Consider the following 23,967-nt stretch of genomic DNA (forward strand, 5'->3'; position numbering starts at 1 on the left):
GGAGGGGCAGAGAGAGAAGGAGACACAGAATCTGAAGCAGGCTCCAGGCTCTAAGCTGTCAGCACAGAGCTATTTGTTGGCCACTTGGTTTTTGGCAAGTGTCTTGGAACCATTTGTGGTGTTTTCTGCTTACAGGTCGCTCAGCCTCTCACAGGACTAATTGTAATGAGGTAGTGGCACAAAACAGAGCAGGGGTTGGCTGTTTAGGGCTCAGACTATCTGATGATTACCAGGACTTGAGGTCTGGGTACAAGGCAGCCTGGGTGTTAAGAAACTCCTGACTAGGAGATTCCAAGTTTGTAATGACCTACATCATTACACAAAACTTGCCCATGTTCTAAAAACTTGATTAGCCTCAGGAGGGAAGGGTGAAAGTTTTTCTGGCTTTTCCTTGACTGCATCCCCAGGGTTTCTCTGAACTTGACAAATGTAGTTTCTTAGAGAATAACTCCCCTTGGGGACAGACAGTAGAAGGAAAGAAGGAGAGAGAAAGAGAGACAGAGGAGACAACAGGGCTTCCACAGCACTGTTATCACTGGACTTTTCCTTAAGTGCTCATATGAAGACAGTTTTCTCTTGCACTGAGAGTGAGGACAGCAGCAGCTTTCCCTGGGCCACAGTGCATGCTCTGCCCTAGTCAGGCAGGAGGTAGCCTGGGCTGATCCCTGGAGAGCTGTAGGATTTTCCAGGTCAGTCTCTTTCTCTAGAGGTGAGTGTCTGCTAGGGGCTCCCCTCTGCGAAGGAGAGTAAGAGAGGATCAGCATGGGAAGTTCTGGGTTTCATTGCTGTCTAAAATGAGGACACCTTCCCTGGAGCATGAACAGTAGGCTAGGGGAGCCGCATAATGGAGGAGCTCAAATCAAATCCTCCCTCCACAGCAGAGAGCATATTCAGCTCTTTTCGGTACTTGTGATAGACACAGCTCTCTGCTATGACCTAAGACTCTGCTCTCTCATTTGTCCTTATTTCTTGTTTTTGTAATCTGGCCATTGTGTAGGGGATCTCCAGGGAGAGGACCACAGCTTGACCAGACAATGCCTTAGTAAAGAGTGAAGAGAGACTATTTTATAACAAGAGGAAAAGCAGATCAGGGTGGATAGTTTTTGCTCATTCACTGACACGTTTGAACAAATGTTTCGAATAAATATTAAAAGAGCGCATACTTACCCTGTGTCAGACTCTGTTCTTGGCACTGGAGATGTGAGAGTGAACAAGCAAGACAAAAGTGCTTCAATATCAGCTATTGATGAGAGCCAGTAAGAAGAAAATCCCACCAAATAAGAGGGTAAAATGTGAGGCACCTTTGCTGTTTTAGAGAGGATGATTGGAGAGGGCCCATGGGTTGGAGACATTTGAGCAATGACCTGCATGTGTGAGGGAAGGAGCCCAGATTTACTGACCAGATCAGTGTGAGCCTTTTGGGTGTTTTCTGACACTTTTCCATATTTGTGGGTCTCTGGAGAAAACAGGAGGACACAGCAGATAATCTCTGGGGACTTCTCCAAGGTTCTCTATAGGATGCAGACCATGGCTGGTTGGAAATAGACACAGACTGCCTTTTGGGAGGTCTTATCTCCTTGCTGAAACTAGAGATTTGAGACATGAGGAAGGCAGAGGGTGTTGCTTGTTTTCTTGTCCCCTGGTGCCAGGGTGGAGATTATACAGGACAGATGGGAGTTGGGGATAAAAGTCCCAGCCCCCTCTTTACTCCTCTGGACCCCTACTCCCTGGTGTCCTCTGGTGGCAGAAGGAACAATCTCAGAGCTACAAGTTTCCAACTGGAAGCTAATGAGGTTCTTCCTACCAGGAAGAACAGTTGCCGAAATGAAAGACAGAGATGGCGTTCATGATAAGAATAAGGAGGAAAAAAGTGGATAATCCACTTCAGGGAGTCAGCTCCCCAGAAGTCAGGGAAAGACTCCATGCTTTGTTTCAAAATAGCTGTTTTCTTATGACAGTTTTCTGGGTAGACCCACCACCCTGCCGGCTGGCTCTACTGATGGGCTGAAATGATTATAAAGGTAGCCGAAGCAAGAACTGTAAGTGAACAGAAGTTAAATGGAGCCCACATTCAGAGGAGATGAAGGAAATATGTAAACGTATCTGGGTGGGATTGGTAAGATTTTGTATGACATGGACGTAAGAGGCAGAGAAGAAATCGTAGGGCATTTAGGGTGGAAGCATTGGTGGCATAAATGAACACACTGTGGTCAGGGAACTGGACAGGGTGGCAGGTCAGAGCAGAGATGGAGGCAGGATGATGATAAATTGAAAGACAAGAGTGCCTACAGGGGTGGGTGGGCTTTCAAGCCTAGGCTGTGGTGTTATTGCTCATCTTCTTGCATATATATGTTTATTTTCATATGTATTTTCTTCATAAAACATTCAACATCAACCTTGTACAGCAAATAGTGGAAGATGAACCCACTTGGTCATGATGCAGCCTAAGAGCAGAGATGATATTTCCTCCACCTGGGATAGCTTTAGTCCTGTGAAATTAGAAGGATGTGAACTCTCCTTTGTTCCCTAGATTCCATAAAGAACAAGAGCACAGGACTAAATGTTGAAGAATTATTCTAGCGCCACTGAATTTTATCTACTTGGCTTCCATGGCTCCAAAGAACTACACGATATTCTTTTTGCCACTTTCTTCTTTCTCTACTCAGTGACAGTCATGGGGAACATGGTCATCATTGTGATTGTCTGTGTTGATAAACGTCTGCAGTCCCCCATGTATTTCTTCCTTGGCCACCTCTCAGTCCTAGAGATCCTGATCACATCGGTTGCTGTCCCCTTAATGCTCTGGGGGCTGCTGCTTCCAGGGATGCAGGCAATGTCTTTGACAGCCTGTAGTGCACAATTATATTTGTACCTTTCTTTGGGTACGTCGGAGTTAGTATTAATTGGAGCAATGGCTGTGGACCGTTACGTGGCTGTCTGTAACCCTTTGAGGTACAACATCATTATGGACAGCCACACCTGCATCTGGGTGGTCATTGTGTCATGGGTGTTTGGGTTCCTATTTCAAATCTGGCCAGTCTATGCCACATTTCAGCTTACCTTCTGCAAATCAAATGTGATAGACCATTTTTTATGTGACCGAGGGCAACTGCTCAAACTATCCTGTGATGATAGCCTTTTCACAGAGTTTATCCTTTTTTTAATGGCTATATTCATTATTGTTGGTTCTTTGATCCCTACAATCATCTCCTACACCTACATCATCTCTACCATCCTCAAGATCCCCTCAGCCTCGGGCCGGAGGAAAGCTTTCTCTACTTGTGCCTCTCACTTCACCTTTGTTGTGATTGGCTATGGTACCTGCTTGTTCCTCTATGTGAAACCCAAGCAAACGCAGGCAGCTGAGTACAACAGGGTAGCGTCACTGATGGTTTTAGTGGTGACCCCTTTCCTGAACCCATTCATCTTCACCCTCCGGAATGACAAATTCATAGAGGCCTTTCGAGATGTCATGAAACGCTGCTATCAAATCCTCAAGGATTAGCTGTGTCCTAAGGACAATAATGAACTCATCATCATGGACCTGAGTAATCTCAAAACACTAATTCAACCTGAAATGATAATTTTCATCATCAAATAGTTTGTGATGCACAAAGGAATTCTAAAAATTTTTCATAGGAATTTTAAAACATGGCTGGTTCTCCAATTTATAATTAGATGATTCCTACATGGGAGATCACATTATTATTTTTTAACTGGATATATATGTTTATACACTCTTCTATACTTATGATACACCTTACAATATAAATTTAACAGGTGTAAATGTACAAAATATGGGTTTTTTTTAGAACTCTCAACTCTGACTGGGAAAAGCAAGGAAAAGCATAATTCACTCCATGGTCGCTGAGCTATGTGTTTGATGCTAGGTACTAGGGTCATTTTCCCATATTTTGTCCTGTGATTTGATGATATTTTCACTGCCTAAAGACCTTCTGTTTCTTCTGTAAGTGACCCCAAGTCCAGCCTCATGTACAACCTTTTCCTGAGGTTCCTGCTCCAAGGTTCAACGGGGACAGTACCTCCCTGTAGTTCTCAACTGACAGTTGTGAGAGTGAACTCACTCCATAGTCCTGACACCTCCCAACCTCAGGGCTAAATGTGTGTTAATTCATGCACATCTACAATTGGTAGACTTTCTCAGAGTGAAGAGGGAGGGTTTTGGAAAGAAGTATTTTCTCATCTGTCATTGACTCTCATTGTAACACCAGCCCCAAATGTGGGAGGGGAACTGGCTAGTTTTGGGAATTGAAGTGACAAGGGTGAGCTGATCTTGCTGTGTCCCGGGCTGAAGCAGGTGTGCATGGAGGGCAGAAAAATGGCAGCTCCTGGTCACTTCTCCCCATAGTCCTCACATTGGTCAATCCTGAGACAGGGCATTCCATCTCCCTTCTCTCTCAGCTACATTTCTAGGTTCCCTTCCTCCTCCCCCCCTCACAAGGACCAACTTTGCCAAGCTGTCTTCCAACTCTACAGTGAGTTTCCTCGTCCACATCTCAATTCCTTTATTGTCCCATCCTGGACTCTCTCCTTTCACACCACCATTGTCAATATTTCTGCCATTCTTATGTGGCTAAGCAGGGGTCAAAAGACTGTGCACATGAAACTTCCTTCCCAACATTATACATGTATGTTGTAAACTCACTGAAGGGACTGGGAAAAAAGGATGTGACATACATAATTGAAAAATAGTGTTTTGACTGGAATCTGTAAGACTAAGAGTGGAACTGAGCATGATCATAATAGTATTGTTAATAAAGTTGTTTCCCACTGAGAGTATGAGTTAACAATTCTGCAATTGCTATACCTGTATACTACAGGTGAAGAAATAAAGATAACAACTGGTGGGAGCCAGGTCTGTCACTGTGGATGGGTATGTTACAGAGAAGCAAGAGGAGAAGGCTAGAATTAGCCATGTGGCACTGGATTCAAATTGGTGCATTAGTGTGCACGCATATTAGAAGATTATATGTATGTAGGTGGGTTGATTAATATATGATATAAATAAATGGTATGAAAAATGACTCTTCTTTTTCATAACTATTTTGGCTATTCTCTTGTCATTCTCTTTCCATATAAATTTTGGAGTCAGTTTGTAGATATCTACAAAATGCTTGCTGGGCTATTGATTGCGACTGTGTTCAATCTATAGTTAGATTATTAAAACCCTGAGATCTAGGACTCCTTGCATTTGTATATGATTGTAAATTTTCTGCCTGACCATGGGGTTGAGTAGGGGTTCTTTGATGGTAAGAGGTCAATCCCTGTTCTTTCCTCCCTCTCACGTACTTGTTCTCTATGGCTCTTTTCAAATGTAGGCAAATATTTGTCTTTCTTCTGTGACATTAGGCTTGCTCCTGAATCTTTCACTGGCACACACCAATGGCTTGACCTTTACATTTTATACCTTTATATTGTGTCGGTACCATTGTACAGAAGTGTCTCGTAGGCTTTACAACTCCTCAGAGGCCATTTACGTGTATCAGGCCACCCTAGTCTATTAGAGTCCTCCTCCATTTTTCCTGCAACCTCCATCCCTCCAGTCCAACGAGCCAGTATTGTTTTTGAGCACTGTGCCTGATGTCATCTGTCCCTCTCAGGGGCACCACCAGTAGTCAGAAACTGTGTTCCTTATTTAGACTCTGAATCAGGGCCACTGCCCCAACCCTGGAGATTTTCCTGTTCACATGCTGTATGTGAACACTTGCTTTTATACTGAAACATTCATATAACTTGGTATTAAGAATTCTTAAGACTCCAAAGCAAGAGGAAACAGAAGCTTTATTCACAATCATAGCAGCATTCCTTACAATTGTCAAACAGTGGAAGTGACCCAAAAGCCTCTCCACAGATGAGGAAACAGATGAATGTGTAAACAAAAGGTGGTATATGCGTACAATGGAATTTTATTCAGACTTAAAAAACAATGAAATTCTGATCCATGCTGTCGTATAGATGACCCTTGAAAATATTGCTAAATGAAAGAAAGTGAATATAAAAGGGAAAATGTTGTATGATTCCATTTATGTGAGGTACCTAGAATAGTCCAGTTCCTAGAGACAGAAAGTAGAATAGTGAGCAGCAGGGGTTGGGGAAGGAGGAAATGGGAGTTACTAATTAATGGAGGCCAAGTGTCAGCTTAGGATGAAGTGTTCTGGAGATGGAGGGTGGTGACGGTCGCACAACAATGTGAGTGGACTTAATGCTCCTGAATTGTACACTTAAGATGGTTAAAAATGGCAAAATTGTGTTATATATTTTTTACCACAATAGAAAAGAAAAAAATATTAAATAATTCTAAATGATTTTTTATGATGAATCATCAGAGCTTTGCTCCCCGCTTTGTTTTTTTTCAATTTTTTATTTTTTATTTTTTAATTTTTATTTTTTTCAATATATGAAGTTTATTGTCAAATTGGTTTCCATACAACACCCAGTGCTCATCCCAAAAGGTGCCCTCCTCAATACCCATCACCCACCCTACCCTCCCTCCCAGCCCCATCAACCCTCAGTTTGTTCTCAGTTTTTAAGAGTCTCTTATGCTTTGGCTCTCTTCCACTCTAACCTCTTTTTTTTTTCCTTCCCCTCCCCCATGGGTTTCTGTTAAGTTTCTCAGGATCCACACAAGAGTGAAACCATATGGTATCTGTCTTTCTCTGTATGGCTTATTTCACTTAGCATCACACTCTCCAGTTCCATCCACGTTGCTACAAAGGGCCATATTTCGTTCTTTCTCATTGCAACGTAGTATTCCATTGTGTATATAAACCACAATTTCTTTATCCATTCATCAGTTGATGGACATTTAGGCTCTTTCCACAATTTGGCTATTGTTGACAGTGATGCTATAAACATTGGGGTACAAGTGCCCCTATGCATGGTACTCCTGTATCCCTTGGGTAAATTCCTAGCAGTGCTATTGCTGGGTCATAGGGTATGTCTATTTTTAATTTTTTGAGGAACCTCCACACTGTTTTCCAGAGTGGCTGCACCAATTTGCATTCCCACCAACAGTGCAAGAGGGTTCCTGTTTCTCCACATCCTCTCCAGCATCTATAGTCTCCTGATTTCTTCATTTTGGCCACTCTGACTGGCGTGAGGTGATGTCTGAGTATGGTTTTGATTTGTATTTCCCTGATGAGGAGCGACGTTGAGCATCTTTTCATGTGCCTGTTGGCCATCCGGATGTCTTCTTTAGAGAAGTGTCTATTCATGTCTTCTGCCCATTTCTTCACTGGATTATTTGTTTTTCGGGTGTGGAGTTTGGTGAGCTCTTTATAGATTTTGGATACTAGCCCTTTGTCCGATATGTCATTTGCAAATATCTTTTCCCATTCCGTTGGTTGCCTTTTAGTTTTGTTGGTTGTTTCCTTTGCTGTGCAGAAGCTTTTTATCTTCATAAGGTCCCAGTAATTCACTTTTGCTTTTAATTCCCTTGCCTTTGGGGATGTGTCGAGTAAGAGATTGCTACGGCTGAGGTCAGAGAGGTCTTTTCCTGCTTTCTCCTCTAGGGTTTTGATGGTTTCCTGTCTCACATTCAGGTCCTTTATCCATTTTGAGTTTATTTTTGTGAATGGTGTGAGAAAGTGGTCTAGTTTCAATCTTGTGCATGTTGCTGTCCAGTTTTCCCAGCACCATTTGTTAAAGAGACTCTCTTTTTTCCATTGGATGTTCTTTCCTGCTTTGTCAAAGATGAGTTGGCCATACGTTTGTGGGTCTAGTTCTGGGATTTCTATACTATTCCATTGGTCTATGTGTCTGTTTTTGTGCCAATACCCTTTGATCCCCTCTTTGATTCTCTTCACACTCTTCAGAGGTGACTGTGTTCAACTGTTTCTACTGGGATATATAAATAATATACCGACATTTTGTGATTTATCAAGTTGTTTTTTCTTTAGTTAATCACCTTATTTTTAAATTTTGATCAAATATTCATCCTGTGTTTTCTTCTTGTTTACCCCTACAGATACCATAAACCTAACAATAAATTATTCCTTGTGCTTTGTGCTCCATAGGTCTTCTTACTTGGTGTGCTTCTAAGTTTTGATGGGGCGGATTTTCCAGCATCCCTCTAACAGAGAACTCATAAAAGGTAAGCTATTTTGGATGTTTTTATTCCAGCTTCATACTTCATTGTCACTTTGGTCAGATGAAAACACCCACACACCAGCCACTGGGGATGCCTTGGCTGCAGATCCCCCAGCATCTAATGTACCTCAGCCTGGTGCCCAGACCCAAAGGCAGCTTGGATGAGCTTTGGGCACAGGCTATGGAACATGCCCAGAAACTCACCCGGAATCTGTAGGCCAAAGAGAGACCACAAATGTGAGCATTAGCTCTTTCCTTTCGGAAAGCTAAAGGGAGGTTTTCAGCACCTGGCCTGGTGCATTACATGATCTAGAAGACAAACAAGCTTAAGAATTCACCAAGAGAGGGCTCAAGAAACAAGTGTATCCATACAAGTCCTGAGAAAGCCTCTGAATCACTAGAATCACTCAGAATCAGTAGTCTAGCCTGGCTGATAGTAGGTCTTTTTCTCCTGAAGCCAGTCACTAATTTAATCTGATCCATTAATGAGAAATGAAATATTATTCAACCATAAAAAAGAAGAAAATCCTGTCATTTGCTAACAACATGAATAGCAAAATAGTAACATGGATAAATCTTGAGGGCATTATGCCAAGGGAAATAGATCAGACAGAGGAAGACAAATATTGTATATTTTTCCTTATATGTGGAATCTAAAAAAGCCAAACTCCTAGGAATAGAGAGTAGACTGGTGGTTACTAGGGGCTGGGGAATGAGGGAAATTTGGAGATGTTGCTTGTAACTCTTATAAGTTATAACTCCCAGTTGTAAGATAGGTAAGTTTGTGGATCTAATGTACAGCGTGGTGACTACATAACTATGCTACATTGTCTACTTGAAAGTTACTAATAGAATAGATATTAAATGTTCTCACCATGAAATAAAAAGTAATTTTGTGAGGGGACAGATGTGCTAACTAAATTTATTATGGTAATCAGTTCACAGCATATATGTATATCAAATTATTCATATTTGCATAATTACATAAGAAACGTCTGGAAGTCAAGGTAGGTAACTGATTACCAACTGGGCTATTAGGAGTAGGAGTGAAAGAAGTATTTCTTATTGAATAACCTTTTATATTGTTTTGGTGTGTGTTTCATGAGAATGTATTACCAATGAAATTCTATATTATCAATTTAAAAATAAAAGATGTAAAATTATCCTGTGTTTTTCCAATGTCTTTGAGTCATACTAATTAAACTCTAGCTTTCAATTGCCAGGAAGGTTTGATTGTTTATGAGGGTATCTCATTATTTTTAGCAAATGAGTATTTACTTAAGTCCAGATACTCTGTAAAGTTTCTGTTTAGCTGAAGGTAGAAAATGGGAGAACAGTAGGGGAGGAGGGATGGAGTTTCACATTTTTCTACTTGGGCCTTTGGTTACTTTGTCATGACATTCAGGGGTTCTTCAGATATTGAGCACATGTATCCGATATTATCTTACATGCACATTGGAAATACCTTTTATCAGTCTAGTTTTTCTATTCGTTAAAAAAAATTCAATTCCAGCATGGCTAACGTGCAGCGTTATGTTTCAGGTGTACAATATAGCGATTCAACAGTTCTATACATTACTCAGTGCTCATGAAGGTTAAGTGTGCTCTCAATCCCCATCCCCTATTTCACCCATCCCCCTACCCACCTCCCCTTAGGTAGCCATGTTTGTTCCCTATAGTTAATAGTGTATTTGTTGGTTTGTCTAATTTTTTCTTCGTTTGTTTGTTTGATTTCTTACATTCCATATATGAGTGAAATCATACGGTAATTGTCTTTCTCTAATTTATTTCACTTAGTATAATACATTTTAGACTTTAGATCCATCCATACTGTTGCAAATGACAACATTTCATTCTTCTTATGGCTGAGTAATATTTCATTATATATATTGAATATATATATACACACATTATATACACACACATATACATACACGTGCATATATATATATATATATGTATATATATATACATATATACCACTTTTCTTTATCCATTTGCTTATCGATGGACATTTGGGTTGTTTATGTAGTTTGGCAATTTCAGTAATGCTATAATAAACATAGGGGTGCATATATCTTTTTGAATTAGTGTTTTTGTATTCTTTGGGTAAATACCTAGTAGTGGAATTACTGGGTTATATGGCAATTCTATCTTTAATTTTTTGAGGAACCTCCGTACTGTTTCCGCAGTGGCTGCACCAGTTTGCATTCTTACCAACAGTGTGAGAGGGTTCCTTTTTCTCCACATCCTTACCAACTCCTTACCAACAATTCAGTAGGTTGTCTTTGTTTTCTTGTGTTTCTGATTTTAGCCATTCTGACAGGTGTGAGGTGATAGCTCATTGTAGTTTTGATTTGAATTTCCGTGATGATGAGTGATGTTGAGCATCTTTTCATATGTCTGTTGACCATCCATATGTTTTCTTTGGAGAAATGTCTGTTAATGTCTTCTGCCCATTTTTAATTTTGTTTTTTGGGTGTTGAGTTGTATCAGTTCTGTATACATTTTGGAAAGAAACCCTTTATTGGGTATGTCATTGCAAATATCTTCTCCCATCAGTAGGTTGTCTTTTTGCTTTGTTGAGTGTTTTCTTTGCTATGCAGAAGCTTTTCATTTCAGTATAGTCCCAATTCTTTATTTTTGCTTTTGTTTTCCTTGCTTCCGGAGACACATCTGGAAAAACGTTTCCACTGATGTCAGAGAAATGACTGCCTGTGCTCTCTCCTAGGATGTTTATGGTTTCAGGTTTCACATTTTGGTGTTTCACCCATTCTGAGTTTATTTTCGTTTATGGTGTAAGAAAGTGGTCCAGTTTCATTCATTCTTTTTGCGTGTTGCTGCCCAGTTTTCCCAACGCCATTTGTTGAAGAGACCGTCTTTCCCATTCATGTTCTTGCCTCCTGTGTCAAAGATTAATTGACCTGTAAGTGTTGGTTTATTTCTTGTCTCTCTATTGTGTTTCCTTGATTATGAGCCTGTTTTTGTGCCAGTATTGTACTGCTTTGATCACTACAGCTTTGTAGTATATCTTGAAATCTGAGATTGTGTTAATACCTCCAGTTTTTTTCTTTTTTTCAACATTACTTGGGCTATTGAGGGTCTTTTGTGGTTCCATATAATTTTTAAGATTATTTGTTCTAGTTCCATGAAACACGCTGTTGGTATTTTGGTAGGGATTGCAGTAAAGCTGTAGATGGCTTTGGGTTGTATGGACATTTTAATAATATTTATTCTCCCAATCCATGAGCATGGATATCATTGCACTTGTTTGTATCCTATACAATTTCTTTCATCAATGTTTTATAGTTTTCAGAGTACAGGTCTTTTATCTCCTCAGTTAAGTTTATTCCTAGGTTTCTTATTATTTTTGGTGCAATTATAAACGGGATTGGTTCCTTGATTTCTCTTTATGTTGCTTCATTAATGGTGTATAGAAAAGCAACAGATTTTTGAATGTTGATTTTGTATTCTGTGACTTGACTAAATTTGTGTATCTGTTCTAGCAACTTTTTGGTGGAGTTTATTGGGTTTTGAATTTAGAGTATCATGTTACCTGCAAATAGTGAAAGTCTGATTTCTACCCTGTTGATTTGGATGCCTTTTATTTATTTTGTTGTCTGACTGCTGAGGCTAGGTATTCCAGTACTAGGTGAAATAACAGTGGTGAGAGTGGACATCCCTGTCTTGTTCCTGACCATAGGGGAAAGCTCTCACTTTTTCCCCATTGAGGATGTTGTTAGCTGTGGGTTTTCCATATATGGACTTTATTTTGTTGAGGTATGTCCCTCTAAACCTACTTTGTTGAGGGTTTTTATCATGTATTTTACTTTGTCACATGCTTTTTCTGCATCTATTGAAATGATCATATAGTTTTTATCCTTTCTCTTATTGAAGTGATGTATCATGTTGATTGATTTGTGAAGATTGAACCACCTTGCATCGTAGGAATTTATCCCACTTGATCGTGGTGAATGACTTTTTAAATTATTTAAATCATTGGCTTCTGTTTGTTAATATTTTTGTGGGGATTATCACATCTATGTTCATCAGCAATATGGGTCTGTAGTTCCCTGTTTTTTGTAGTATCTTTTAAAAAGTTTATTTAGTTTTGAGAGAGGGGGAGGGCAGAAAGAGAGGAGACAGAGAATTATAAGCGTGGAGCCTGATGCAGGGCTCAAACTCATGAACCATAAGATCATGACGAGCTGAAATCAAGAGTTAGGCCCTTAACTGCCTGAGCCACCCAGGAGCCCCTTTTGTAGTGCCTTTATCTGGGTATTTATTATTATTGGGTAATGCTAGCCTCATAGAATGAATTTGGAAACTTTCCTTTCTCTGCTATTATTTGGAATAGTTTGAGAAGATTACGTTTTCTTTAAAGTTATTTTTTTTTAAGTTTATTCATTTATTTTGAGAGAGAGACAGAGTGAGTAGGGGAGGGACAGAGAGAGAGAGGGAGGGAGAGATTCGCAAGCGGCCTCCATGCTGCTAGCACAGAGCCCAACACAGGGCTCGAACTCATTTAACTGAGATCATGACCTGAGCCAAAACCAAGAGTCAGATGCTTAACCAACTGAGCTGCCCAGGTGTCCCATGTCTTCTTTACATTTTTTGTTGAATTCACTTGTGAAGTCATCTGGTCCTGGACTTTTGTTTGTTGGGATTTTTTTATTTTATTACTGATTCAATTTTGTAGTTGGTAATCAATGTGTTCAAATTTTCTATTTCTTCTGGATTCAGTTTGGGAAGGTTATGTTTCTAGGAATATATCCATTTTTTCTAGGTTGTCCAAGTTCTTGACATATAATTTTTTAATAACATTCTCTTATAATCCTTTGTATTTCTGATTCAGTTATTTCTCTCTTTAATTTCTGATTGTCAACCAAATCCCAGTAAGTTATTTTGTAGATAATGACAAGATGATACTAATGTTTATATGGAAAGGGAAAAGGCTCAGAATAGCCAACATAATAGAAGAACAGAGTTGAAGGTATTGTCTCTGCTCAACTTCAAGACTTATTATAGAGCTGTAGTTTTCAAGACAGAGTGTTATTGGTGAAATAATAGAGAAATATATCAGTGGAAAATAACAGAAAGCCCAGAAATAGACACACACAGATATCATCAACTGACCTGTAACAAAAAACAAAGGCAGTTCCATGAAGAAGGGTTAGTCTTTTCAACAAAAGGTGCCGGAACAACTGGACATCTTCATGAAAAATAATTCTGGACACAGACTTTACACCTTTCACAAAAGCAAACTCAACTTGGAGCAGAGACCTAAATGTCAAATGCAAAGCTACAAAACATCATAACGTAACAGTGGAGAAAACTAGGTGACCTGGTGTTTGATGACTATTTTTTAGATACAACACCAAAAGCATGATTTAGGAAACAAAAAATTGAAAACACGAACTTCTGCTCTGGGAAAGACTGTTAAGAGAATGAAATGGCAAACCACAGTTTGGGAGAAGATACTTATAAAGCACATATGAAATATTACACATGTATCCAAAATATACAAAGAACTCTTCAAACTCAACAATAAGAACAGATAACTAGACGGACATTGAGGAGGGCGCCTGTTGGGATGAGCACTGGGTGTTGTATAGAAACTAATTTGACAATAAATTTCATATTAAAAAAATAAGAACACATAACTCAATTAAAAAATGGACAAAAGATCTGAACAGACCCTTCACTAAAGAACATATGCAGGTGATAAATAAGCATATAAAAAATGGTCAATATCCTATGTCATCAGGAAATTGCAAATTAAACAACAATGAATGTTAATGAATGTTAACACCTAAGAGAATGGCTAAAATCTAAAACACCAAATTCTGGTGACAATGTGGAACAAGTGGAATTCTCATTATTGCTGTTGGGAATGAAAAATGGTACAGTCACTTTGAAAGACAATTGGCAATTTCTTGCAAAGCTAAATATACTCTTACCATTCAACCCAGCAATTATCTTCCTTAGTATACACACAAATGAGTTGAAAACTTATGTCCACACATAATCTTGCACAGAATGTTTACTGTAAGTATATTCATATTTTCCCCCATTTGGAAGCAGCCAAGACCTCTGTTGTGGGTTGAATTATGTCTGTCAACATTCATATGTTGAAGTTCTAACCTCCCAGTACATCAGCATGTGAACTTGGTTGGAAATGGGGTGGTTGCAGATGTAATCAGTGAAAATGAGGCCATAGTGGATCCCTATCCTAATGATTGGCACCCTTATAAATAGAATACCGTATGAAGAGACACACATAGGGATAATGCCTTGAGAACATGAAACGTAAACCAGATAGCAATAGAGAAGACTCAATAAAGCCAAATGTAATGTCTTGGAAAAGAATAATATAATTGGTCAATCCCTAACAAGAATGACCGAGGAAAAAATAGAAACACAAATTACCAATGTCACAAATGGAAACAAGGGATATCACAATGGTACCATAATTCTTAAATCTATAAAAATGGGTATCATGAACAACTTTGTCAATAAACTTGACAGATGAATTAAGCAATTCACCTTGCAAACACAATCTGAAGTAGAAGTTTTGAATAGTCCTTTAGCTACTAAAGATGTTTCACCTGTAAATACTTTCTCATAGAGAAAACTCTTGGGCTAGAGGTCCTCACTAGACATGGAGTTTCCCCAACAACTTAGAAGGAGATAATACAAACTTTTCCCACATAAAATAGGAAAGGAGGGCATATTTTCCAATTCATTTTATGATAACCAAAATTACCTTCATGCCAAAACCTGACAAGGACCTTACATAAAATAAAATTAAGGCTAATGCCTTTCATTAACATAGAGGCCAAAATCCTGAATAAAAGGCTAATCTGTATAATCCAATAAGTTAAAAATGATAGCGAACATACCTCCATACAATATGCATTTTTGGTGTCTGACCTTTTCATTCATTGTAATGTACTTGAATTCAACTATTTTGTGTCTATGAACAGTTTGTTACTTTTTGTTGCTGAGTAGTATTTCTTCATATGAATATATCCATCTCTGTTGATACATATTTATTTTGTTATTTTAGTTACAATGAATACAGGCACTATGAACATTATAACAGAAGTATGTTTTCATTCATTTTAGGAAACTGTCTACAAGTAGAATTGCTGAATCATATATATTTAAGTTTTTAAGAAATGAAACTTTTTCTGAAGGAGTTTTAATACTTATGTTCCTTCTTCCTTCTCCATTTCTACTCTTCCAGTGTATAGTGGAAAATACTGTAAAGATATCTAGAAAACTGAACCATGCCTTGAATTAAGAAAATTGATTCTGGGGGAGCCTGGGTGGCTCAGTTGGTTGGGTGTTCAGCTCTTGATTTCAGCTTAGGTCTTGATTTCACCTTTTGTGAGTTTGAGCCCTGCATCGGATTTGTACTGGCAACCCAGGGTCTGCTTGGGATTCTCTCTCTCTCTCTCTCTCTCTCTCTCTGCCCCTCCCCCACACGTGCTCTGTCTGTCTGTCTCTCCCTCTCACTCTCTCTCTCTCTCTCAAAAAAAAAAAAAAAAACCAAACATTAAAAAAATTTAAAAAAAAGAAAAGAAATACCTGACAAGAGACTCTTTGGATGGGCCCAATACAATCTCATTTAAAAAACAAAACAGATGAGCAGAGGAGAAAAATGATAGAGAAGTAAACCAAGAAAGGCTCTTAACTATAGAAAACAAACTGGTGATTACCAGAGGGGAGGTGGGGGTGGGTGGGTGAAGTGGGTGATGGGGATTAAGGAGGGCACTTGTTATGATGATCACCAGGTGATGTATGGAAGTGTTGAATCATTGTATTGTACACCTGAAACTACTATTCCACTGCGTGTTAACTAACAGGAATTTAAACAAAAACTTAAAAAAAAAAGATTATAAATTATTGTAACTTTGGAGAATGAATGGTAACAGCTAATAATTTAATACAATTAAAAAGTTGTACAAATTATCATACAAGAGAGTATTTATTGCATCAATAATATACACATGAAAAATTGGAGAAAATGTTTGTTAATCAGCATATTCATTAATTAATGATCAGTATTTTCATAAGCAAATATTTGTTAAGCAATTACATAAAATGTGATTAACATATTTTTAATATGGAAAAGTTTAATAGACACACAAGCATGTGTACATACACACATATATATATTAAGAAGAAGGTAGCAGGAAAGTATATTAATTAAAACATACTTTACTTAAAAAGAATATATACAGATATTCTTGTAAACACACAGAAAATTCTGTATGAATAGACTAGAAATTTTTAATAATAATTTATAATAATATTTAGCTCTAGGAGATGGATCAGGAGAATCAAGCAGATGGGGAGAGAGATATTTATGCTTTACCTTATATCCTTCCATTTGATTTTTAAATAATACCTGTGCTAATTTCATGAAAGATGGCAGTTGTTTTTCAACATTAAAAGTAAATGTTTTAAGTGTGATTTTGCTTTTAAACTCAGCATCCCAGCCATTCTGTCTTTTATGCAGTATTTTGTTGTTGTTGTTGTTGTTGTTGTTGTTGTTGTTAATTCTGAATAGTGTTTCTTCAAGTTTGACCCCTCAGTTCAAGCAGCACAGGGAGGTGACCTGAGAGCATTTGAAGGTCTAGAAGGGAAATGTATGGCTGAACACCCAGAGTTGGGTGCATGTTGGAGGGACTGGAATGGGCTGTGGCATTATCAGAAGGTGACATTGGAGTAGGTGGCAGGTCCTCTCTATTTGTCTTGCCAGGTTCCCATAACTGTGGACAGAGAGTATGTGGTTTAGAGTGTGCAGAGATCATCGGGAAAGCTGTGCTTCCTGAAACCTTGGAGATGAAGAAGAAGAAGATTGAGTGGCCCCTAAGTTTCTGAGTCTGTCCTGGAGTCATCAGCTTGGGGGCAGCGCAGGCTCTGTAGGGCTAAATGGAGTCAGGGAGAAGCAGAGAGCAGATGAGGGGGCTGAGTGTTCACAGCTTGGTAGTGGTGATAACTAAGGGTCTGGGAGGATGGCAGCCTGAAAGTTGAGAAATTCCTGAGTAGGAGTGTTTAAGTTTTCCCAATGCAGAGAACTTTACCGGGGTCTAAAACTTGATTATCCTCAGGAGGGAAGAGTGAAAGTTTCTTCAGCTTTTCCTTGACTACATCCCTAGTGTGTCTCTGAACCTGTGCAAATGATTCTCCAGTGTATAACTATCCTTGGGGATGGATAAGATAGAAAAGGAAGGAGGCAGAGAGAATGAGGGGGAGGGAGATAGCTAGATTCCTCTCAGCACCACTTCTGCACTTTTTCCGGAGCTCCTGTGTGTCGATAGTATTTTTCACCATGAGTGGAGACAGCAGGAACTACTCATTGTCTCCCAAGCATGGCTCTTTACTAACCATGGGTAGCCTGGATTGATGCTTGAAGAGCCAAAGAACGTTCCAACCCTTTTCTGGAGGTGAGTGTCTTCCAGGTATGCCCCTCGGTGAAGGAGAGAGTTCAAGGGCATTATCTTTTTTTTTTTTTTTTCCTGGGGAGCGTGAGCTGGCTTCTTTAACTCAGCGTAATTACTTTATTTTTTTTAATTTTTTTATTTTTTTTATTTTTTAATATATGAAATTTACTGTCAAATTTGTTTCCATACAACACCCAGTGCTCATCCCAAAAGGTGCCCTCCTCAATACCCATCACCCACCCTCCCCTCCCTCCCACCCCCCATCATCCCTCAGTTTGTTCTCAGTTTTTAACAGTCTCTTATGCTTTGGCTCTCTCCCACTCTAACCTGTTTTTTTTTTTTTTTTCCTTCCCCTCCCCCATGGGTTTCTGTTAAGTTTCTCAGGATCCACATAAGAGTGAAACCATATGGTATCTGTCTTTCTCTGTATGGCTTATTTCACTTAGCATCACACTCTCCACTTCCATCCACGTTGCTACAAAAGGCCATATTTCATTTTTTCTCATTGCCACGTAGTATTCCATTGTGTATATAAACCACAGTTTCTTTATCCATTCATCAGTTGATGGACATTTAGGCTCTTTCCACAATTTGGCTATTGTTGAGAGTGCTGCTATAAACATTGGGGTACAAGTGCCCCTATGCATCAGTACTCCTGTATCCCTCGGATAAATTCCTAGCAGTGCTATTGCTGGGTCATAGGGTAAGTCTATTTTTAATTTTCTGAGGAACCTCCACACTGCTTTCCAGAGTGGCTGCACCAATTTGCATTCCCACCAACAGTGCAAGAGGGTTCCCATTTCTCCACATCCTCTCCAGCATCTATAGTCTCCTGATTTGTTCATTTTGGCCACTCTGACTGGCGTGAGGTGATATCTGAGTGTGGTTTTGATTTGTATTTCCCTGATAAGGAGCGACGTTGAACATCTTTTCATGTGCCTGTTGGCCATCCGGATGTCTTCTTTAGAGAAGTGTCTATTCATGTTTTCTGCCCATTTCTTCACTGGGTTATTTGTTTTTCGGGTGTGGAGTTTGGTGAGCTCTTTATAGATTTTGGATACTAGCCCTTTGTCCGATATGTCATTTGCAAATATCTTTTCCCATTCCGTTGGTTGCCTTTTAGTTTTGTTGGTTGTTTCCTTTGCTGTGCAGAAGCTTTTTATCTTCATAAGGTCCCAGTAATTCACTTTTGCTTTTAATTCCCTTGCCTTTGGGGATGTGCTGAGTAAGAGATTGCTACGGCTGAGGTCAGAGAGGTCTTTTCCTGCTTTCTCCTCTAAGGTTTTGATGGTTTCCTGTCTCACATTCAGGTCCTTTATCCATTTTGAGTTTATTTTTGTGAATGGTGTGAGAAAGTGGTCTAGTTTCAACCTTCTGCATGTTGCTGTCCAGTTCTCCCAGCACCATTTGTTAACGAGACTGTCTTTTTTCCATTGGATGTTCTTTCCTGCTTTGTCAAAGATGAGTTGGCCATACGTTTGTGGGTCTAGTTCTGGGGTTTCTATTCTATTCCATTGGTCTATGTGTCTGTTTTTATGCCAATACCATGCTGTCTTGATGATGACAGCTTTGTAGTAGAGGCTAAAGTCTGGGATTGTGATGCCTCCTGCTTTGGTCTTCTTCTTCAAAATGACTTTGGCTATTCGGGGCCTTTTGTGGTTCCATATGAATTTTAGGATTGCTTGTTCTAGTTTCGAGAAGAATGCTGGTGCAATTTTGATTGGGATTGCATTGAATGTGTAGATAGCTTTGGGTAGTATTGACATTTTGACAATATTTATTCTTCCAATCCATGAGCAGGGAATGTCTTTCCATTTCTTTATATCTTCTTCAATTACCTGCATAAGCTTTCTATAGTTTTCAGCATACAGATCTTTTACATCTTTGGTTAGATTTATTCCTAGGTATTTTATGCTTCTTGGTGCAATTGTGAATGGGATCAGTTTCTTTATTTGTCTTTCTGTTGCTTCATTGTTAGTGTATAAGAATGCAACTGATTTCTGTACATTGATTTTGTATCCTGCAACTTTGCTGAATTCATGGATCAGTTCTAGCAGACTTTTGGTGGAGTCTATCGGATTTTCCATGTATAATATCATGTCATCTGCAAAAAGCGAAAGCTTGACTTCATCTTTGTCAATTTTGATGCCTTTGATTTCCTTTTGTTGTCTGATTGCTGATGCTAGAACTTCCAGCACTGTGTTAAACAACAGCGGTGAGAGTGGGCATCCCTGTCGTGTTCCTGATCTCAGAGAAAAAGCTCTCAGTTTTTCCCCGTTGAGGATGATGTTAGCTGTGGGCTTTTCATAAATGGCTTTTATGATCTTTAAGTATGTTCCTTCTATCCCGACTTTCTCAAGGGTTTTTATTAAGAAAGGGTGCTGGATTTTGTCAAAGGCCTTTTCTGCATCGATTGACAGGATCATATGGTTCTTCTCTTTTTTTTTTGTTAATGTGATGTATCACGTTGATCGATTTGCGAATGTTGAACCAGCCCTGCATCCCAGGAATGAATCCCACTTGATCATGGTGAATAATTCTTTTTATATGCTGTTGAATTCGATTTGCTAGTATCTTATTGAGAATTTTTGCGTCCATATTCATCAGGGTCAAGGGCATTATCATGGGAGGGTCTAGGCTTGGCTGCCAGGTGGAATAAGGACACCTAGAGCCTGAAGAGTAGGACTAAGGCAGCTGCAGATTAGATGACCTTCCATCAAATCATCCCTCCATAGCAAAGAGCAGCTTCATGGTGCCCAGTGCTGGCGACCAGCACACGCTCTGCCATCACCTAAGTTCCTGTTCTCTCATATCTCTTCATCTCTTCCATATACCTCCTTGCCATCTTGTGGGGATCTCTGGGAGGAAAGATTGCAGGTTGACTGGGCGATGCTTTGGAGAAAAGTGAATGGAAGGAAAGATACTCTTTGTTTATTCATTGATTTGTTCTTTAACCTGTTAATTGTTAAAGCCATTTAAAAATATTTATAGAACACCTACTTTGTCAGACTCTGTTCTTGTCACAAGTAGTAATACCAGAAAGATAAAAAACTTGCCTCAAGGTACTTAATTCTAATGTGGGATTTTGATGATGATAAATTAATAAACAATTGTATTATATTATTTGAGCTATTTCTGAGAGCCAATAACAAAATACAATCCAAAGAGGTTAGAAGTGAATTTATGCATGGTGCATGAATTATTTGAAGGGATGTGTGAGAAAGTGCTGTGGAGAGGAGATATTTGAGCAAAGACCTGCATGTGCTGAGGCAAGGAGCTCACACCTCCTGAGGAACTCAGTATGATTTATATCAGTGTCTTCTAACTATTTTCTTACCCTATGGTCTGGGGAAAATAGAAGGTCATAGAAAAGCATATGTGCTCTTTGGAATTTTCTAAATTGTTCTACAAGACTGGGATCCTGGCAGTTCAGTTAGAGGGATAGGTTGCCCATTTGGAGGTCTTGTCTCTCATCTGGAACTAGACATTTGTGACCTGGGGGAATATGGAGGATTTTGTCTCTATATCACAGCTGTTTTCTTGCCTTCTGACCCCAGGGTGGAGACTGCAGTACAGACAGGACTTCCTTCTGCAGACATCCTTTCTGTTGTCATTTATTGACCAGGAGAATCATAATCTCAGTGTTAGTGGTCACTATAGGGGAAATTAGAGTGTCTTTGCTCTTGGAGGATAAACATTCACTGAAATGAGAAAAGGAGGATGACTCATTATGAGAACAAGAAGGAGGAGGTGAATAATCCATCCAGGGAGGCAGCTTTTTAGAAGTCAGGGAAAGACTCACTATTTTGTCTCAAAATAGCAGTTCTTTTATGACAATGTGCTAGAAATGTCTCACTTGGTAGCCACACCATAAAGTTGATAATATAATCGAGGCAGAAATTTAATATGAATACAATGCAAATGGAGTCTGTGTTTAGAGGACACAAAGAAAGGAGGAACCATGTCTGGGTGTGCTTGGGTATCATGGGGATTGGTTATTCTCAGAATTCTTTAAATGTAGCAAGATTATGCAGAGGATGCATATGAGAGGCAGAGAAGACACTTTTGGGCCCTGGAGATGGAAGAGTGGATGGTATAAATGAGAACAATGTGGTCAGGGACGGGATGGCAGGTCAGGGCAGGGCTGGAGGCAGGATGGCTGGTGAACTGGGAGATGGGTACATACTGGGTGGGTGGGTTTTCATGCCTCAGGTGTGGTGTTGGTGGCTACTGCTCATCTTTTTGGGCATTTACGTTTACCTTCATATAGTACACATATCCTTCATAAAACATTTAACACCAACCTTGTATAAAATAGTAGCCTTATGTTGTGAAGTCTAGGAGTAGGATATATTTCCTCATGTTGGAATTGCCTTGAATCTTCCTGTGATCAGAAACTTGTTTTCTCTCTTTGATCTTTAGATTCCACAAGGAACAAGAGCTCAGAACTAAATGTTGGGGAATCACTCTAGTGCCACTGAATTTTATCTCCTTGGCTTCCCTGGCTCCCGAGAACTACATCATATTCTCTTTGCTATCTTCTTCTTCTTCTACTCAGTGACATTAATGGGAAACATGGTCATCATTGTGATTGTCTGTGTGGACAGACGTCTGCAGTCCCCCATGTATTTCTTCCTTGGTCATCTCTCTGCCTTGGAGATCTTGGTTACCACTAATATCGTGCCCATGATGCTTTGGGGGCTGCTGCTCCCTGGGATGCAGACAATATCTCTGGCTGCATGTGTCACCCAGCTCTTCCTGTACCTTTCTTTGGGGACCACAGAGTTTACATTACTGGGAGCGATGGCTGTGGACCGTTACATGGCTGTCTGTAACCCTCTGAGGTACGACATCATTATGAACAGCCGCACCTGCATCTGGGTGGTCATTATGTCATGGGTGTTTGGGTTCCTTTTTCAAATCTGGCCAGTTTATGCCACATTTCAGCTTACCTTCTGCAAATCAAATGTGGTGAACAATTTCTTCTGTGACCGAGGGCAATTGCTCAATCTATCCTGCAATAATACCCTTTTCATAGAGTTTATCCTATTCTTAATGGCCGTTTTTATTCTTTTTGGTTCTCTTATCCCTACAATCATCTCCTACACCTACATCATCTCCACCATCATCAAGATCCCCTCTGTCTCTGGCCGGAGGAAAGCCTTCTCTACTTGTGCCTCCCACTTCACTTATGTCGTGATCGGCTATGGCACCTGCTTGTTCCTCTATGTGAAACCCAAGCAAACGCAGGCAGCTGAGTACAACAGGGTAGCATCACTGATGGTTTTAGTGGTGACCCCTTTTCTAAACCCATTTATCTTCACCCTCCGGAATGAAAAATTCATAGAGGTCTTTCGAGATGTCATGAAACGCTGCTCTCAACTCCTCAAGGGTTAGCTGGTTCCTAAGTACAAACATGAACTCATCATCATGGACCTGAGCAGTCTCATAGCACTAATTCAAATCTGAAATGATCATTTTCATCATCAAATAGTTTGTCATCTGCAAGGGAATTCTACAAAATTCTTCAAGGGACTGATAGTCCACCAACTTATATTCGGATTTTTCCTTATTGGAGATCACATTATTATTGTCTAATTGAATATAGACATTTGTATATTCTGCTGTAGTTATAATACATCTTACAATATACATTTTCAAAGTGTAAATGTACAAAATATATGTAATATTTTTAAGGACACTCAGCTCTGGGAGCCCCTGGGTCATTCAGTCGGTAAGCGACTAACTTCATCTCAGGTCATGATCTTGCGGTTCATGAATTGAGCACGATCATAATGGTATTGTTAATAAAGTTGTTTCCCACTGGGGGTGTGACTTAGCAATTCTGCAATTGCTGTACACTTATACTACAGGTGAACAAAAGAGGATAACAACTGGTGGGAGCCAGTTTCTTATGTGGATAAGTATGTTCCAGAGAAGCAAGAGGAGAAGGCCAGAATCAGCCATGTGGCACTGGATTCAAATTGGTGCATTAGTGTGCATGCATATTAGAAGATTATATGTATGTAGGTGGGTTGATTAATATATGATATAAATAAATGATGTGGAAAGTGACTCTTCTTTTTCATAACTATTTTGGCTATTCTCTTGTCATTCTCTTTCCATATAAATTTTGAAGTCGGTTTGTAGATATCTACAAAATGCTTGCTGGGCTATTGATTGGGACTGTGTTCAAACTACAGTTAGATTATTAAAACGCTGAGATCTAGGACTCCTTGCGTTTGTATATGATTGTAAATTTTCTGCCTGACCATGGGGGTGAGTAGGGGTTCTTTGACGGTAAGAGGTCAATCCCTGTTCTTTCCTCCCTCTCATGTACTTGTTCTCTATGTCTCTTTTCTTTTTTTTTTAATACGAATTATTGTCAAATTGGTTTCCATAC

The 23,967-nt window shown here is 39.4% G+C and overlaps 3 protein-coding genes across 4 annotated transcripts in view; all 3 read left to right on the forward strand.

Annotated features, from left to right (window-relative positions):
* LOC109269133 (serine protease 58-like) overlaps positions 1-23,967 on the forward strand; it is a 94,612-nt gene that overhangs the window by 43,747 nt on the left and 26,898 nt on the right. Inside the window, exon 5 of one of the 2 annotated variants that reach the window (XR_008420393.1) lies at positions 8,037-8,113. Coding sequence is in view for 1 of the 2 variants with exons in the window: in XM_053897558.1 (XP_053753533.1) it covers positions 8,037-8,096 (60 nt within the window). In the remaining variant the exon portion in view is untranslated. Of the gene's footprint in view, positions 1-8,036; positions 8,431-23,967 lie in introns of those variants that run through there. The other variant, XM_053897558.1, reaches the window with a different exon arrangement.
* LOC109269130 (olfactory receptor 9A1-like) lies at positions 2,561-3,505 on the forward strand. Its single transcript, XM_019452992.2, has one exon. It carries the CDS (start codon positions 2,561-2,563, stop codon positions 3,503-3,505), a length of 945 nt encoding a protein of 314 aa, XP_019308537.2.
* On the forward strand, positions 21,999-22,961 carry LOC128775579 (olfactory receptor 9A4-like). The gene has a single exon (XM_053897556.1). It carries the CDS (start codon positions 22,017-22,019, stop codon positions 22,959-22,961), a length of 945 nt encoding a protein of 314 aa, XP_053753531.1. The 5' UTR covers positions 21,999-22,016.

The sequence above is a fragment of the Panthera pardus genome, unplaced genomic scaffold (genome assembly GCF_024362965.1).
Source record: "Panthera pardus isolate Hobbes unplaced genomic scaffold, ASM2436296v1 HiC_scaffold_8, whole genome shotgun sequence".
In the NCBI taxonomy this organism is placed as follows: domain Eukaryota; kingdom Metazoa; phylum Chordata; class Mammalia; order Carnivora; family Felidae; genus Panthera; species Panthera pardus.

What these genes read in the sequence shown, in the direction of transcription:
- LOC128775579 (XM_053897556.1), top strand. Translation starts at nt 22,017, where the DNA reads ATGTTGGGGAATCACTCTAGTGCCACTGAATTTTATCTCCTTGGCTTC.
- LOC109269130 (XM_019452992.2), top strand. Translation starts at nt 2,561, where the DNA reads ATGTTGAAGAATTATTCTAGCGCCACTGAATTTTATCTACTTGGCTTC.